Raw genomic sequence first — 19,196 nt, forward strand, 5'->3', positions numbered from 1 at the left:
TGCTGTTAATTGGCCAGTTGTAGCCAACCTGTCACTAAGCTGTCAAAATACTAATAATCTAGCACCACTCATTTTCAGGATGGAAGTTTTAGCAGCAAAGAAATTGAATTTCCAGCCCTGGTCATGACAGCTCTGAAATCGGTTTAATACAAGAGAGATCTTTCCAACATTAAGAAAGATAGGAAGAGTGTCAGGGATGGTGTGTTTCCACTGAGTCTTGCGGTTTGAATTTAAGAGTCAAAGCAAAGAGGCTATCTCAGTACATCAGCAGCTTATGGCTGTAATAGGCCTGGTGAGATCCTTGGCAACTCCTCTTATCTTCTGCCCACACGACGTGTTATTTTAAAAAATGAACTTCAGAGAAAATTGGTCTAAGGCCATTTTCTTTCCTCAGACCTGCACTCCATGCCCAGCTCCGTACCATTGGGTAAGAACAAGCACGGTTTTGTCTGAGTGCTAAAACACCGTCCTGGAGATCTGCCTTACAAGGACTGGGACTCGCTTGCAGTCCCCTTCTCCCTGGCACTGTTATAATTGCATTATTTCATTTATATCAGAAAGAGAGGGCTTCTGCCAAAGAAACTGAATTGAAACCCAGGGGAGATGAATTTTTCTACTAGCTCTTACACTTCTTGTTTTACAGAACACCCAGCAAGTCGGTTGGTCTTTCAGTGCTCAGGATCTCAGCACAAAAAATTTCTTCTCCTGTCATGGTGAGGGCATTTTTATTAAATGCCCAAAGCATTCATACTCTGGTTCAAGCCTTTGGGGATAATTTTAATAGAAATAGGAGCATGATAAATCTAATATTGACTGCTAAGAGGTTTATTTTGACTATCAGAAGAAAATAGTGTCATGTTTATAAATGCATAATCATTATTTTCATTTATACATTGTTGTTGTTGTTATCAACCATAATAAAAATAGCAATATCGCAAAAGTAACCAAAGGCCACAGATCAATTTATTGTTCAGACTCAAATCAATGCCAAGAAACTCTCTCTGGCCCCATAGAGAGACCACAGGTTCAAAGCATCCTATCTGGTTTTGTTTCTAGGGTTATTATTATTTTTCTTCATAGTTATTTCAGGCTTTAGCAGATGAGGCAGTACGATGCTAATTTAGGAAATCTGCTTTTCCTGTATGCAACTAACATATCTTCATCTTGTCCCATCTTGTCTCGTGATCATTGTCCCTGAATGCAAAGATGTATTTCTGGATACTGTTTTGGAGTAAGCAGAGTTGATAACGTTGTTACCAATTTCAGACACTTTGTCAGGAAAACAGAATGTAGAGAAGACAATGGATGAGTTGGGATTCCTAGGTTAGAAATTATCTTGGGGTTTCACCAGATCCCCAGGCTGCCAGGAATGCAATACTAGAGACAATGCTGTCAGAAAACCCCTCTTCGCAGGAAGCAATTGCTTTCTTAGAAGAGTAATGCTGAACTGGATCGGCCAAGTGCCATGTGAATGAGCTATGCTGTGATCACTACTCCAGTTCATAACAGCTCCAAATTTTAAAAGGCTTTAAAATTCCAGCTTGAAATAAGATCCAAAATTTAAAAAAAAAATAAAAATCAATCAATGAAAATCTGAATATACCTTATATTTTTAAAAGAAGGGCTGAAAATTTATTCCATCCAGCCATGAACTTGAATTTAGGGTCCATCATTAAGAAAAAGTGACAAAGCAAAGGACAAAGTATGTCACTTGCTCTGTGTGCCCCATCAGTGAGTTGCTTGATGTGCAGCCTTCCCTGGATAACACTGTGCACAGAGCTGTGCAGCTGTTGGTACCCAAATCTTACTCCTGGAGCCTGTTCTTTAACCCAGCCTACCCCGCCTCTCCAGGGAGGTATGGAAGTGAGCAGCCCAGCTTGAAGTGTCATCCTGAGTTGTGTTCTTGTCAGCACTCATTAAGTTGAAAGCTGTGTTCCTATCAGCAGCTCGCCAAAGGCCAATGCAGTGAATTTGGGCATTTTTATAAAGTACTTGGTAAAAATGTGACTGCATGGTGGACAGGCCAAGAGCTGACAGCAGAAGAACACAATACGGAGGTATGGTGAGATGGACAGGTCTGAATTTGGATCCCCAAAACTCACTGGCTTCATCTGCTTTGTAGGCAAATGTGAGACCGTAGCTTGTGTGGATCTGCACGAGGTCGCTTTGATCTAGGTAACCGTTAGCCAGGGCAGAATGGAGCTCGGTACGTCCTGCAGAACCTGCCGTGGGTTTTGGTCAATACTGTGCTATGTGCCCAGGCAGATGTCCTTGCTGCTGCGGGGTTACCTTGAGCACGTCCACGCTGCAATCACACCTTTGTCTTTAGCATTCACAAACTTCCTCTGCGGTGACACGGATAATTTAATCAGTCCTTGAACAGGAAAAGGTTCTTTAGGACAGCTTGTGTCCGCATATAAAAGATCCACAGCATAATTACAGAGGCTCATCCAGCACTTGATTTTTTTGCTTGTCTGGGAATATTGGGTCAACTTGCAAGACTTAGCAGACCTGCACTCCACCTCTGGCTTGGGTGTTTTAAAGTGAAGCCAACTGAACAATTATGTCCCTTGAGCACAGAGAGTTCCAACAAAAGTGAGGGCAGGTAGCCCTCTAGTTACATTTTTCAGAGACAGTAAGTTAGACTGCTTGGTAATGCTGCTTCTCAGCTCCCAGAGCTGGGGACCAGACCTGCATGGATGGTGATTTATTTGAAAATGTGCTCTCTCCAACCCACAGATGGTCCAGGCAGAGTCAGAATACTTGCAGATACCATATTGTCTCATCAAGTGAATCTCTGCTCTGCAGCCCGGCTGTACACTCCCATGTAGCAGCTTGTTATTTTAAAGCCTATCTGCTCTCTCTTACTTCTAAAAGGCCACCGAGAAGACTTGTCAGCAATCTCTTATGGAGCTAGAAGGGGGAGGAAAAATGGAGTGTGAACAGTAGAATATCACCTGCCATCTGGACAAAGATGTGATGAGATGTAAAGTTTGGATGCACATTTGCGGTTCTTGATCACATGCCAAGAGAGAGCTCAGCTATGATTCGATTCTTTTAAAGCATTTCCAGACAGACACAACCCTAGGTCATGGAAGAAGCTACGCTGAGGCAGGAGGACGCTGAACTCGATCAGGCTGTACACAATGCATCATTGCCTGTGGGAATGCTGCTGTGGTCTGCACAGGGCTTATCCTGTGAACAGGACCTACATGGTTCAAAATCTGTCCTTGGAGTAAGAGTATGCGAGGATCAAGTGTTATAGTATGAGGTCTGTGGTCACAGATTCTTACAAAGCCATGTTTAGTCTCTGAACTTCCACAGGTTTAAATGGGAGTTGGGCATTTGCATTTCATCTGGGAGCCTAAATGTCTTCAAGAATCCAGTGTCTCTGTTTATCACACAGGTCTATGCACATTGATACCAATGCTGAACTTCTCGGTGCTGTTGGCATCAGAGGGGTGTTGATTAAACCCTGCTCTGACTGAGGACAGTGAGGAATGTGGAATGGGCTTTACTGGGTAAAGAGCACCATAAAGCAGATGCTCTTCTGCAATGCTTTCCCCTGGGATGAAGCAGCACTTACACAGACACAGTGAACACGATCCGCTTGTTCCATGGTCTGCCTTCACAACCACAGTGAAATGCCACTGCTGATAGCTGTGATGATATTTATGATTCCTACTTAATATGTTTTATGAGCTCTAACTAGTAACACCAACATCAGTAAGTATCCTGAGCCAGATTCTCTGGGAGGGAAGCCTTGCCATGCTATAGGCTTTGGTACAGTTTAGTGCTTTTACCCATCTGAAGATCTGGCTCAGTAATTGTGCAGAACATAAAAGAGAAACCCATAAGTGCTGTAAACAAAGGAAAACTGTTTCTCTGGGAGTGTGTGTGTTAGATATCTCCACACTCATAATTAACATCCCTTTCCTAAACCATGGCACAAACTACTTGCAGAATGGGCTTTTTCTTTTATTGCTGCTAGTTTCAGTGACTAAATTTATTAAGTCATTAGGTTTGCGTATGGATGTGTATATTTGCTATTCTCCTTTGGGTTATAATAAAAGGAGATCTCAAAAAGAAAAAAAAAAAAGGAGATCTTTATTTATCTGGCAATTTTGAGAATGTTTGTAGGAAAATGGCAGGCAATACAAGTGATCCAGTCCAGGGGGACGCTGAGTGAGCAGCTGGGTTTGGGTACAACAGCTAGTGACAGCCTTCCCTCTGGCTTCCTTCCTGTGCCTGAGCATTGCACAGACAAACCCGTCACCATTTCTGCCATGGCCTGGGGACATCAGGGGCTTCTGTCCCGGTCAGAGCTTGGTCTAAACAAACCAGAGAGCAATTTGCTCACTCTCATGATCAGTATGCAGGAGCACTGTGCTGTTGCTTATGGGGGACCCTTTCTTTGCACCTCCTGGCTGAGAATGCCAGTGGCAGCGATGCCCCCAGCCTGGTACCGGCAGAGGCTGCCGCTGCTCTGTCTTGCTCGGAGCAGCACCGTGGCTGTGACACCATTGGATCTGCATTTTGTGAAGGAGCTGAGACATCCAAGGATAGCAGGGTACTCCCTGAATACCCTGCAGCCTTACGTCCACGGGTTTGACAGCAGTGCTTCTTCACTGATGACTGTGGAGCTTCTCCAGCTTTACAGAAGTGCAAAGGAGGGTCCAATCAAACTTTCTATATTCAGGACCAAGAGGCTGGGTTAGATTTACTGGACCAGGGCAGGTGAAAGCTGAGGTAGACTAGAAAAAAAATCTGTCCTCTCACAAATCACCCCCAGCCTGTGCTGCAGGGGCAGGGGGGCAGATGGGGCCAGACATTCCCAGCACCTTCCTGAAGGACCAGACTGACCCAAGTGATACAGAGATTGGCTTGTACCTGGAAATCCCATCCACATTTCCATCTACAGATGGCAGGAGACACTACTGGGATCAAGCATAAATGAAACATCTTGTTTTTCCAAAACAGAAATAGCTTCTGTGGCAATCCATGGTCCCTTATACCCTCCCTGAGCAGGTCTGACACACTGAATACCCCCCAAATGGCAGTTGCATCTGCTTAGCTCCCTTCTTTGATCCCAAGTGTCATTGAATGGGGTCTCCCTAAGTTTTTGTCTGATAGCTACCATTTTATTTTTTTCGAGACTCTGCAATTTCCAATAAAATTAGAGTTAGCACAAACCAGACCTATGGTTGTTTTTCAAAGCAAATCTAATTACTCTTCTTACTCAAATTGCCTTTTGTTCAAGGGATGGGATTGAGATACAGAAAACAAGTTGCAGGCAGATGCTAATCATTTTGCATGTAAATTACTATCATTTCTTTACAAATATTTCATGCAGGTTTTTAGTTTAACAATTAAAAAAAAAAATCTACTTTTTCAAACCACTTTCAGTAATATCTATAGACATTTAACAAAATGCCTCAGGCTCTAACTCTCCAAATAGTATACAAATAAATGTATTTATTTACTTTGTATGCAAAAATAATTCAAAGACACATATTTCACATGAAGATAAAACCAGACAAATTTCCTTTTTTTTTTTTTCCCTCCAAATCACAAGCATACTTTTTAATGAGGAGAACTGGTGGGTTTACTGAGTGAGCTGAATTCATGACAGTGACAACAGGGGACTGGGAGCTCTGTGGAGTTTGTACAGAAAATAAAGTCACGATTTATTTCTTTGATTAAAGACTGAAAAAAGACTGGTGATTAAAAGATGAAGCTATCTGTCTCGTACCTGGTCATGCTCTTTCTGTCAAGGAGATAGTTGGGAAAATAATTGAGTGAGGTTCGTTATAAGTCTATTTCAAAAGGTCCCTATACCAAATGAGAGAGTGAAGTGGGTGCTCTGGACCCCAGGACTTACCATACCATTACCTCTGGAGGAGGATGTCCTTACATCCCATCAGAAGCACATGGGGGACACAGCCTGAGGATCCCTGTGCTATTTTACCCACTGTGTGGGATGAAGAGAAAGTATTGGACTCCAGGGCTGCCCATCAAGCACATTTCATCAACACTGAATTCATCTTAAAAAAGCAAAACAAAGAAAGGAGCTTGCGTACCCCAGAGGTCTGGCCAATAGATCGGTGATTTTCCAAAAATACCTTCAGTTATCTCAGATTTCAGTCTGTGCAGCACTGGCCACCAAGAACTGCTTTAGTAGTGTGAAACCTGTTAAGCTCACCTGCATTTTCCTCTTTCCTCCCAGCTCTTCTCAAGAAGATATCAATGAAGAAAAACATAAGGGTTTGCATGTTAAATAGATTTAGAGGACACTCTGAATATCCCCAGGCGATGCTTGGGAGAGTGGCCCACGTCTTCTTTGTCTGTGCCATCTCCCTTGTGGTCAACTGGTTTTTCCTTCTCTGTCTGCTTGCTCTTTGTGTCACGTCTGCACGTGGTAGTGCCTGCACCGAAGATTTCTGGTGCTCAAACCTGTGAAGACCCTGCGGCACGTCAGTGTGGTGGTAGGATGAATTGCGTCCTAGTGTGCATTTGTCTCTACATGGCACAGTGGGACGCTTGCTGTTGCGGATACATAAGAAGGATGATAATAATGAATAAAAATAGCATTATTTAACTAGAACTTAGCTGTCAAATCTGTTGTTTTTTTAAACTGCCGAATGGACAGAGCTGGGATGTTTCTTGGTGGTGTTGCTGTGGTTAGTGTCCTGAAGTGCTATTTCAACTGAATTGTGGGGGATGAAGAATCAACCAGCCAACTCACAAAACCAATGGGACAGTTTTGTTTGCTTCTGAGGGAGTTTAAACATTTAAAGGAAATCACTTTTTTTTCTTTATTTTTCTTAAATCTTCATTAGGTGGATGACTTTATATACCTTTGCTTTAAAATAAAATAATAATTTTGCTGGTTTATTGGTACAAGTGTACATACAATACAGCATCTGCTTTTATGAACTACTTCTGCATGTCATAAAATACCATACTGCAGTAATTTTAAAATAGACATTTATCTGAAAACTTGATTTTCAATAACTTTTAAATAAAATCTATTTTTTTTTTCTTTCTGAAACAACATTTTCAAAATGCATTAGCTTTCATCTTTCTTCACTGAAAATAAAAAATAGCCTTTGTTCCACACTGAAATTAAAACAGATGTTGAAAATCCAGGTATCTCAGGCACAGTAAATTCCATGTTTTGGTCAAGTAGTTAGCTATCCTTCACAGCCTACCAACTTTTCAGTCTCCCTAAAGGGAATTTTCTTGATAAGTTTTTATTGATGGGGTAACAAAGGCATGGGAAAAAGGATTGAGTTGTCCAGTTTGGTTTTAGAGATGCTCTCCATGGCAGGGCTTGCTGCCTGGCTGGGCCTGATGCCAAGGAGAACCCCCGAGGCAGCCGGTCACAGGCAGGCGCTGCAAACCGCCGGGCTCCAGGGTGAGCTGCCTCTTCCCAGGCAAGACAAAGCCTGGAGATAAAGAGCAGATTTAAGGAGCGCTTAAACACTGATCTTCTGGGAAGCTACTTCAAACACTGTTTTATAGTGCTCTAAGTCATCTAGATCTCTCTTAACTTGTTTCACTCTCTTCTTAAAATATTTATTTCTCCAGCAAGGAAGACTCCCTCAGAGAGGGCAAAATGACCCGTTAGGCTGACAGTGTTTTTATCTGTGTGGTGCTAATGATTGATGCAAACTTCATGTGTGCAGCACAGTTCCGCGCTTTCTGCTGTGCTTTATCTTCTGTGGCTTCAAGCCTGCCTGGCTCCGTAGGTCTGTTGCGTGCTGGATTTATTGTCAGACCAGCAACGCTTTATATAACCCCCAAAGCGCTTGGGAACACATACCTGAGTGTTGCTGAATGTTCAAAATGTTTGCTCTTAAATGAGGTCTGCAGTAAATATATGGCATTACTCCAGACGCCTTGCTCAAATGTTGGTCATGGGTTTTCCATTAGCAAGGTTGGAGAAGCTCACAAAGACTTCTGAGTGGCAAGGGCTTGGGAGAGAGCATCGCTCGCCTGTAGCAACACCTGCCTTCACTCGCAGGGCTGAGATACCTTGTCTGGGTCCTACAAGAAGGGATTTTGTTGTTAAAACAGTTTTTCTTCAGAAAATGCATATTCATTGTGGCTTGAGCTTTTTTTTGCAAGAATGTCATAGCTTTAAGAAACCCAGCGGGAGAATTTCTTTGGCCAGGATGAATCTTCTGCTCAAAACCAGTATCTGGGGAAAAAAGCCAACCCACCAACAACCACAGCTGGCTCAGTGAAGGTTTGGGAGCCCACTGCCAGAGTCCCGTGGCCAGCGCACCCTTTTAAAAGAAGTTTAGTATTTCCCTGTTGTTAAAATCTTGAAAAGTTACAGGGACATGATAAGTTTTGGTGCATAGCTGAGCGCAGTTTCCTCCTTGAGACCTTCTGCAAAGCCACACAAGTGGCAAAGGCACAGCCACCCCCGCAGCCGGCACAGGCTCAGGGGATGTCTCGCACAGGGCCATGTGTCCTCTTTTCCTGGGCAGGGGTGGGACCAGTTCTTGGTATCTGAAGAAATACTTGTGTCAGAAACCTTTAAAATTACTTCTTTCTCTTTAGTGAAAGACTTCCAGGCTTTGTGCCAGCATTTCCTCCTGTTGCTTTTGAAAATAAATAAATTGTTTGCTTGCTTTTGTACTCCCATTTCTCTGAGTCCACTTAATAAACCACCTGTTGCCCTTAAGAATTCAATGTTTTAGACAACAACCATTGCGCGTTTCTTGCCCAGCACAGGCAAGGCAAGAACAAAGCCAGGGGAAGGCATTGGGAGCACCAGATGAGCAGCATCAGGCTTTCTCTGCTTTACAACTCTCTTTTTTATTTTGCTTAGTATTTCAGTCTAAATCCTGGCAAATTCCTGAGTTTTCCTGCATATTTTTCATGCCCGTTCACTATAGACTGCTTTGCAAACCAAAGCTCTGCCGGGGAAGGAGAGCCCCCCCTTTCAGTGGGGAGTTTTCTAGATGTGTGTTATTGCTGGGAGCTGGTATTGCTGATGCCTGTTGTTTTCTATTGTTAAACTAACTGCAATGCGTGACCGTCGTGTATCACTCAGTGATGCCTAATTTAGGAGATCAGTGATTAATTCCTTCCACTGCTTTTTCTTCTCTCTCTCTCTTTCACTGCAGGATGTTTTCACACCAGAGTGCAAATTTAAGGAATCTGTCTTTGAAAATTACTACGTTATTTATTCTTCTACGCTGTACCGGCAGCAAGAATCCGGACGAGCGTGGTTCTTGGGACTCAATAAAGAAGGTCAAATTATGAAGGGAAACCGAGTGAAAAAAACCAAACCCTCATCACATTTTGTACCCAAACCCATTGAAGGTATGGAATCTGCCTGCTCCCTCCATTGGTGGGGTATGGGGAGGGTGAGTTTCCTTCTGCAGATTTGGGGCTTCCTGGATGTGGGTGCTGGGTTGCAAGACCAGAAATGAAGGACAATGTTTGTACAATTTCAGAAAGGTGCTGGGCTGCACTGTTAGCATTTCATCTGCTTTTTTTCCCACATAATAAACTTTGCACATCGTCCCAAAGGGTTTCGCAGCTTTGGGGTGCTAAAGGATGAATTTAAAAGCCCAGTAGCATGGGAAGTTACTGGGAAAGGAAAGCAGCCCTCGAGTGGTCAGCGGTTCAAAAGTGACCGTAACGGGTTCTCTGTGAGGATTCTCCCAACACCATTCAGTGGGTTTCCAGTCCCATGTAGAGTCAGTAGAGATAGGATTTGTTTCACCTGATTTTAGATTTTGACTTTACAGTAACAGAAGAGAAATGGGTCCTACCAGTACAGCTGTGGGTGTACTTTATATGTCTACCCTAATATGACTTAAATCTGTTTTTTCTCATATGTAAGGACATAGTCACTGGGGGGGTAGAGAAACCTTATCATAGATGTCCAAAGTTAGATGAGATGCTGCCACGCCGTATGTTTTCATTGCAGCGTGAGGCTTCGGTGAAAGTCATGGAGCTGAAGTTTTGCCCTCCTGCTGCTGGCTGTACACTACTGAAGTGTGCCCCAGGCTCGTGCCAGGTCATTTTGCTTTTTATGGGCTGGTCCCTGATAAATGGAGAGATGTAGTGTGATGAGCCTAGTACTTAACAGGTACTAACTTCATTCTGGAAACAAGGAGACCTCTTTCTTTCTGTTGCTTGGAAAAAGCACTACTTTTCGATCCCCAAACTAGGTACACCTTTCTGACCCCATCTCAGACCTGCCAGTGGCCACCTCAGGGACGCAGCAGCCTGGGGCTGGCCGTATGGCTCTGTGCCCCCTCTCGCTACCCCCATGTTGGCTGCGGGCGCAGGGCTGGACACGTGGAGAGAAGGAATGAACTGATGCTTTCCCAACAGGTAACACTCACAAGTGGTGGAGGCTACAGCTAAGTCCATGCACTAATAGGTATTTTAACAGCTTCCCAGCTAAGGTGCAGGGGTAGACAAGTGTGTGTGTGGGGGGTGTGTGCATGAGTGAAAGGCCAGTTCAGGAAGATAGACTGAAATCATCTGTTGGACCACTGAAACAAAGCACGATGAGAGAAATTAAACTCAGTATTCTCAAACTATTTCTGGCCTTTGCACAGGAGATGGGGATGTTGGAAGAGCAGAGAATAGCCTGGAGCCTCTTGTCCTATGCTTGTTTTCAACAGCTTTTTTGCAACTGGGAGCTTTTTCTTGTTTATCTGAGGCATTAGTGGGATCGGCGCCCTAAACTCTCATTGAGTTTTGCTAAGGAACAGGGCCTGCTTCAGGCATGGGGTCGGTCACCAGCTTCTCTTCTGTCTCCTCCTCTCCTGCCTTGGCTGGGAGGAGAGTCTTTTGCAAGTGCTAGATTTCACAGCTGGGTTTCCAGCTCCTTCTGGTATTTCTTTGCTGCCTGGCTGGGTGTTGGCACTGATCAGTGGGTTCCTTTGAATCCAAGCTTCTTTTTTGATGTAACGTGCGTGGCGTCTGCTGAATGGCTCAATAGTTGTCTTCTGCGTGCATTAAACTAGGCCATTCCTGTGGCTCTCCTCATGGAAAGCCTTGCCTTAATAGAGGTGCCTGACCCACAGCGGAGTTCTCACTGCAGCAAATGCCGCTCTGGCTTTCATTTCGAAAAACCCAGCCCATCCCGAGAGCTTCCCTTTCCTGCAGTTGCATACTCCCACGCTTGCTTCAATCACAGCTGTCACATAACCTCCCGAGCGAGCGAGCGCTTTGGAAGTTGGCAGCCAAATTAAGGGCTCCTCCACCCCTTCCCTCCTCCACATGCTTTGCAGTCAGCCTCTGTGAGCGCTGCTGCATCAAAGAGCTGGCAGTCTCCCAAGCCAAGGCACGTGTCAGCTTCCCAAAGCATTCAGCTGTCTGGGACTGTGACTCCAGACGGAGGACTCTGTGCCCAAGCCGAAGATTCGTTGTGGGATAGCAGAGGCTTGTGGGGAGGGTTGGAGTAAAATGCGCTCAGCTCCACATGACTTCTCTGTGCTGCATCCATCAAAGTCTCCGCGAGCAGAGCTTGCAAGCAGAGGTGTTATAGAGAAGGGGCAATTCCTTCCCTGTTTTAACAGCTTCTTTCTCTTTGTCATGACTCTAAGGAAGTATTCAAAGCACTCCCCTGCTATATTTGCACGTCCCTTCTGCTAAATGCTGTGGTGTGCCCCAGGGTGCGGGCTTTGCTGCTTATTCGGGCCAGTACTTTGCAGCTTCCGTCTGCATTAATGCACACAGGTTTCCTTTTGCTCCAGTACCACCACCAGCATTTGCCTTGCCACATGACGGCTGACACAGTAACGTATGCAAGGAGGAATCTGGTCCTCTGGGAAGGAGAGGTGTTACGTACATTGCTAGGAATCACTTCACCCACCACTTCAATGGCAATTATCTCGGAGATGAAACTTCCCAGTTGTTTGCCATGTGCAGAAAAATTATGCAGCAGCTTAGTGAAGAGAGCGTTCGCAGGGAAAGGCAACTCAAAAAAGCCCAGATTGCTCCCGGAACTCATTTGACTCCTGTTCGTTCATACTGCTTTCTGAATTCAGAAGTCCTCTCCTTGGAGTTGCAAATGGGCAGTAAACTAATAAATAAATATGAAATATCCTCCCAGATAATTTCTAAGGACAACATATATGTACATGTGCATATATATACAGTGGTATCTGTGTATGCATGTGTGTTCTCTATGGCTTTTAGCAGCTACAGCTTTATGCTGTGCTATTCCCACAGAGTGTTTTGACTCCTGTAGATTGCCCGGACGCTGGAGGTGTTCTGTGTGAAAGTCACTAGATACCATTTGGAAAAGTTTTGGGGTTTGGTTGGTAGGAGGGTGTTTTTGGTTTAGTGTAGATAGGATTTGTTTGTTTTTGGAAATCGCATTAAGCTTAATCAATATAAAAGCACAAAAAACTTACTAAGTAATAGCAGGGGAAATGTTAAGTTCCTCTCCCATCTGTGCACAGGCAAAGCCGAGGCAAACAGCCTGGCAGGCAGCAGCTAATGTACTGTGTGGTGCCAGTTTTCATTAAAAACACACATACGCAACACATTCCTTTTGATATTTTTATTTCTGATCACTGATCATTCAAGCTAAATGAGCCCTTCAAGCGCAGACATATAGATTGAACCAGACTACATAAGAAATTAGCTTGAGCATAATTGTCACCAAGCAATCTTTTAAAGCAATTTCAGTCTCTTGAAGTGTCTGTAGTGATTAGTGCTGGACAAACACTACCATCCATGGTGCCTCTTGTTCTTTGAAATATCCAAACCCATCTCAAACAACAGGAGACTTTTCCAGTCACTTGAGAATTTTATCAGATGCTTATTGTGGATATGCTCTGTTATTTATATTTCCTTCTCCTTGAAGACACCATTTCCAGATTGCTCTTCCAAAAGAGCTACATTTCATCTCTCAGCTGGCCCAAGCCAGAATGCATTTGGGGTGGCAAATCTGGCCACCGAAAGCAGAAGACAACTTCCTCCATCTGAGTCAGCAGAGCTGCCCCTAACTCCAAACTCATGGTGCTTCCGCCCTTGTGACATGAACATGTCTCAGATATGAAGGTGACCTGTTAACGACTAGTCTGATGCATCTGCTACTACTGGTGAACATCGGTGCACAAGGAACAGCAGCCAGATCTTTCCCAGCGTGTTTTCCCAGGAATGCAACATCCCAGTTTTGTTAAAGCGGAGTCCTCAGATGTTGCAAAGAAGTACAAGACACGGTTGAGTAGGAAGATGTGGTAGGCCTAGTAAAAATGCTTCAAAAGTGTCACCTTAATCCACAAAACAGCCTAAAAAGTGTTCTTTAAGAAAAAAAAACCCCAACAAACTTCACACTCTTTATTAGTCTTTGTTAACACAGCTCATCTTTTGGGTCTGTCTTTCAAGTGGGCAGACTTTGGTATGTTTTCAATCCCACACTAACTCACTTGGTCATCTATCAAACTCCTAATCATCTTATCAGATGGGAAATGCAATGTATTTTAACCGTACTTTTGCTTGGCTTTTTGTCATCCTATGCTGTGTCTCTTACCTGAACAAACTGTGATTCCATCTGGCAGCATCCTGCACATTTAGCCGCCAGATAGACGGCGAGCTCAAATGCCTCTGAAATGCATCAGCTGGGACCGAGTTTAGAACACAGTAATTAGAGGCAGAAAATGAGGGTGCGTAATCACTTGCTCCCTCCTGCCCCTAGCTGCTGCTCAGACAATTAATTCTCTCCACTGAAGCATTAGCTAATGCAGCCACTACTGCAGATACCGACACCCGGACCTGTGGCATCCGTCAAGGGACCGAGCCCGTCTCCCGGGTTGCCTGCTGTGTGCCCAGCCCTGCCCAGACACCGGTCCAGGCTGCCATCGGGGCACGTTGTGATCCTGCAGGGCTAACTACGTGCTAAACAGCAACTTGGAAAATGTTTGGTTCCTCCTAACTCACTAGGGTTTGGGGCAGGGAAAGGCAGGAGTGAAGCTGAGTGGATAGGATATATCTGAGGTCCTTTATTAAGCTTTTCCCTGTATTCTAGAGAAAGGAAATGGAGTTCATTGCATCTCCTTAACTGGCAGCGATGTCAAGTGAGAAATGCTAGGATCAGGACACAAAACGGTGCATGCTTCCCTAACTCAGCCAGTCCCTGATGCCCAGGGAAGCTGCACAGGGCGATTTTGGTTTCACTGTGTGGGTGGTGTGCCAGTGCTATGCCTTCACTTTTGGGGAAGGATGCTGCCTGCCACCCTCTTTCCCTTGCTTGTAACCCCAGTCTCCTTCCTGCCTAATTTGTGAGTTGTTTCTTTATGCAAAATTGTTTTCGTGTGCATGAGAACAGCAGGCACTGCTGGTTAGTGGGGAAGCAGAGAATCAAAAGCCGCAAGAACCGGCTGTGGGCACGGCTCCACTGCTGCTCACCACCTTCCATTTATGCCTGTGGATCTTCCGCAGATCAAGCTAACGGCGCTTTCCAATTAAAGCATGAATATGGATGTGTTGATTAGAATCTGGGACATAGGAGCTGATTATCTGATTGAAGCTCCAAAGCATTAGCTTGGTTTTCAGACATTAAGGGCTGTATTTGGCTTGGTGTGTGGGTGTGGGTGGGTGGGAGAAGCAAGGCAAAGCAAGGAGGGGACTCTTGTTCTAGCCAAATTGCTCATCCTTCCAACGCTGCCTTGTGCTGTGTGCACCAACAGACGCCCCAAGCGTCTGGGCATGCCAACTGTCACCCTGCTGCTAGTTTACCTTGATGCAGGTGACAGGGACAGTATATCTTCCCCTACACCCACACACATACACACATAGGGACCCCAAACACACCTGCCAGTGGCTGGTTCTAGTCCTGAACCACAAAGATGTACTTTAAAGCTGGGAAGATCTGAGCGCTCACAACAGTCCATTTGCAAACACCCGCCCTCCCCGGTCCATGACTAACATCTCCGCGCATGAGTCACGCTCAAGCTTCCTCAGTACAAGGAGTAACAAACTGCAGTCCAAGAGCCTGTGTTGCACAACATGTCACGCTGTCCTTAAAAGGACCGTGCGTGTGTCTGCACACACACCTGCGTGTCACGGTGCACGCGGGTTTGCAGCCGCCGCTGAGCGATGGCCATAGCTCAGCACACGCGCACAAGTCTTTCATGCAGGGGAATATCCAGGCATTATCTTGTGCGTGATGCCATATAAATACTGTGTACGCTGTTGCTGTAGGTGTATCTAAATACTGAAATACGCTTGTCCTATGCTGCTACAGATTTTCTGGCATGGTCTGTTGGCACAACCTGTCTAGTACAGAAGCTTTGACAGTTCTGTCTGAAATGCACAATGTGAGCAGCCTCCAGCCATGCTCCACGTCAGTACTTGTATCGTGCACTAGACGGGAAGATGAACTTATAATTCCTGCCCTATTTGCTTGCTAGGTACAGGGTTTCCTTGATTTTTTGCTGCGAATGTTGTTTACTTCTGTAGCCTGATTTATATTCATTACTCTGTGGGCCTTGTTAGCAGCTCAACATTTTTGCCCAAAGGCCATAGCGAGAGGCAGGGAGCTGAGGAAAGGCAACGTGTCATGGTGCTGCTGCTGCGGGCTTTGCTCAGGCTCAGCCCTTGTGGTTAAGCATCTGGCCCAGCCCAATGGGGTGTTGGGGGTCGATGCAGGTTGAGATGAGCTTAGTATGTGCAGCTGCCTGGGGGAAGAGCTCATGGAGGTCGCTTCACAGCTCCAGCCTGGGACCAGAGAGGTCAAGGTGAAGATGACACTGCACTTGAGGCAGAATTTTGTATATGGGATGCCAGGGGCACTGGGGAAGAACTGGCACAAATACCCAACTCTGCTGGGCAAACACCACGTCAGAGAATAAGGTCAGTCACAGAAGCGATGTGCGTCTTCAGTGTCATCAAAAGGCTCTGCAGCTCAGGCTAAGAAATCACAAGGGCACAGGTGTTTCTCAGGCGTTAACCTTTTCATAGTTATTCACGCTTTTTCGAGGTGCTTCTCCACAGCAGGCAAATTCACTGTCACCAGGTTGGTGAGTGACACTCACCAAGGTATGAGGTGCTGCTCAGCAGCCGAAAGGGGATGTGGGATCCCTTTTTCTTCTGTTACCTCCTTGCTACACGCTTTGTCTGCACCATTCAGACAGCACCGATAGTCTGGGCAGCTGACGGGCAGTCCTGGCATTGCTCATCCTGGCCCAGACCCATGGGACAAGTCATTCATTTTCTCTTTTTTTCTCATTGTCATCAAAAAATGGCTCCAGTAGCAGTAACAGTTTGCAGATTGGTACCTGCCTTGCAGCCACGCTGGGAGGCCCAGCTAGTGTGTGTGTTTAAACTGCTTTGAAAGCCTTGCATGAAAAATGCTCTATGGGAAAAGTAATATTTTTTCACTGCTGATATATTCAATGCAATATCCGTCCTATTAATACACAGTTGACTGCACTTTATCTCTGTCCCGTATTGTTGCACACTGCTATAACTGTTTATCTAGCTAGGAGTAAAATGCAGAGCAATAATATCATTTGCAGCCTGCCTCTAATTGCCAGGATTTATTTGCAAATCAGGGGAGGTTATAAATATAAGCGCTTACATTGCCTTTTTATATATGGGGTATTTTTTTTTTCTTTCATCAGATAAATTTTGAAATTTTGTTCTTGTTGATTACCTGGAACCAAAACCTGATGGGCTCTATCCCCTGTGTTTGAGTTCTATGCTGTTGTTTGTGACGTGATGGCTTTACAAAATGAAGCAGTACACAATCGTTTCTTTCTATCCTAACTTTTACAAAGATCCGGGCGTGACATTTGCAGTCTGGACCTACTTCACGTTCTCAACTTCAATGTGCCTGCCCTTGAGATGCCTCACTATTTCAATCACATCTACACCCCACCACATTTGCAATGAGCTCATCAGAAATGTTCCCTTTGGTGTGAGACGCTGAGCCGCTCAGCGTGTGCCCCTGCTCTGGCACACCTCACACGGCACGAGGACAGCCATGAGGACTTAGTCCACCTGGTGAGTTAGATAAATGCTTTATGCTGCACAGGACATGGGGATGTGCCATGTCTTGGGCAGATGCCGCCTTCCCAGGCTGTCTGGGCTCCAGCAGGTACATTTTTACAGGGCACACATTGCTTAGCCAGGGTCTGGAGAGAAGATGCCCTCCATCCACCCCGTTCTCAGGTGCTGCTAGGTGACACAGAGCTGAGATGACTCCTGGCTTACTGTCACTGAACTCATCCCCATGTGTCAGCTCACAGCTTTGGACTTGGCTGGCTGTCTTGATTTAGAGGGGAAAAACTAAGAAGTGCTGAGAGCAGACCTCACCTCTTGGCCAAAGGAGCCAAATGGGCTTGAGTCACCACTTCCAGATCCAGAGCTTCACACCCAGAAGGCTTGGATGGCTCAGATACAAGCATAGTTTTGATTGAAGATTCTCAAGGGCTTCTTGTTGGAGGTTAAGGACTGAGGACCAGGTAATTCTTGGACCTATTATTAGATGATAATCAGCATCTCAAGACAATACACGGTGTGTTTTATATGTATGAATATAACATGAAAAAACACAGAAAGCCTAGAAAAATTTATCTGTGTGACATTCCCTGTTTCTGTCTGTGTCTTTGGAAGGATCCAGAGACAGAAGGAGGATCTGACTGGCAGCAGGGGCAGGTAACCGATCCTGCTTGGTAACAGGATCTGTTGCTGGGTCACTGAGGTTTCTGTGAGTGGGGGTGTGTTTGCATTGGGGCTGGAATTTCAGCCTCATATACAAAGAAATAATTCATTATAGTCACTAATGTCTGTGACTTCACGGCTGTTAACGGGTGTCTTTTCTGTTTGCAGTGTGCATGTACAGAGAGCCATCGCTGCATGAAATTGGAGAAAAACAAGGACGCTCAAGAAAAAGTTCAGGGACACCAACCATGAATGGAGGCAAAGTTGTTAACCAAGACTCGACATAGCTGACAAATACCCTCCCTTCTTCCAACTCCTCCCCTCCCACCCACCTACCCACCCCACCTGGCGAAACCACACTGAGACGACAACTGAGCAAGGCAGGACCTACCGGTAGTGGCTAGGAGTCCGAACTCCGGAATCTTTCTTTGTGTAGGACGAAGAAATCGAACCCCAGATCCTGCCTGTTGCAACGTTTTAAAAAACAAAAACAACAAAAAAAGTGAAGAAAAAAATGTTTTAAATCAGGACTCCATTAACATTTTCAAAAGCAAACTGTTTGCTCTGTGATCAAAGGGGGAAAAAAAAATTCTCATCTCTGCATAATAATAATAATAACAAATAATAAATATTATAATAATAATAAAGATGTTACCTTTAAAAATAAAACAAAGCTTTTGGAAAATTGAACTTAGCATATGATGTGCGAGAAACACGTGGGAAACACAGCCTGGGACTGTGCTTTCTGTCTTATACTTTCACCTCACGTTCACACCACTGTTTCTTCCATCCTGGCTTCCCTGGGGATGGATGGGATTTTTCACAAAGCAGGAAAGGTAGGGATGGATTATGACTGTGTTTGCTCTGCTATCAATAAAATATGGCCTGTCCGAATTAGGAGTCTGACAGTTATGGGCAACAAACTAGCTACTCTGTATTCAGCTTTTTCCATCTACATTCAAACACTGTGAGGTTATTTGTTGCTAGTGTCACTGTGTGAGTATGTTTGACCCAAGTCTGGCATTTTATGCCTTTTTATCATAATTATTTATATTTATAGGCTTGGTTTATTGTATTAGTTGCCAGGGGAATTTTGAAAATGGGTTTTCGGGTCTTGCAGGATGAAGTGATCATATTTATTAGGGGAGAGTTAGAAGATAAAGGGAAGGAAGGATGGCTGCTTGCTTTAAAATATGAAATGGAGCAAGAAGCACTACTGAAATCCTTGCTGTCAAATGGAAAGGATGAGGCATGTGCTATGTGAGGGGGTGGTAGGGATTTCAGCAACGGGAAGGGAAGAGGGGGGTGGGGGGAGTAGGTGGGGTGCACAGAGGAGGGGGCAGCTGCAGGGGAATGTGGGTGGTTGTGCGTGTCCAGCTGTGCCAGGGCGAGGAGGTGCTGCTGTTGCCTTCTAGCAGCTTATGTGTTAAGGCTCCACATGCAACCCATTTTATACATGTTCAAAGCCAAGACTACAAACCCCTCTAAAGCCTTACTGCCATGGAGCCTGTCAGGGGCTGAGAACCCCCGAGCTGTTGCAG

At 45.0% G+C, this 19,196-nt stretch overlaps 1 protein-coding gene across 4 annotated transcripts in view; it reads left to right on the forward strand.

Annotated features, from left to right (window-relative positions):
- The window catches only part of FGF12 (fibroblast growth factor 12), a 226,880-nt gene extending 208,596 nt beyond the window's left edge, over positions 1-18,284 (forward strand). For all 4 annotated transcript variants that reach the window (XM_075761237.1, XM_075761238.1, XM_075761240.1 and 1 more), the window contains 2 exons: positions 9,141-9,339; positions 17,824-18,284. In XM_075761237.1, coding sequence (XP_075617352.1) covers positions 9,141-9,339; positions 17,824-17,942 — 318 coding nt within the window. In that variant the 3' untranslated portion in view covers positions 17,943-18,284. The remainder of the gene's footprint in view (positions 1-9,140; positions 9,340-17,823) is intronic.
- The last annotated feature ends 912 nt before the right edge of the window (positions 18,285-19,196 follow it).

The sequence above is a fragment of the Balearica regulorum genome, chromosome 9 (assembly GCF_011004875.1).
Source record: "Balearica regulorum gibbericeps isolate bBalReg1 chromosome 9, bBalReg1.pri, whole genome shotgun sequence".
Taxonomy (NCBI): domain Eukaryota; kingdom Metazoa; phylum Chordata; class Aves; order Gruiformes; family Gruidae; genus Balearica; species Balearica regulorum.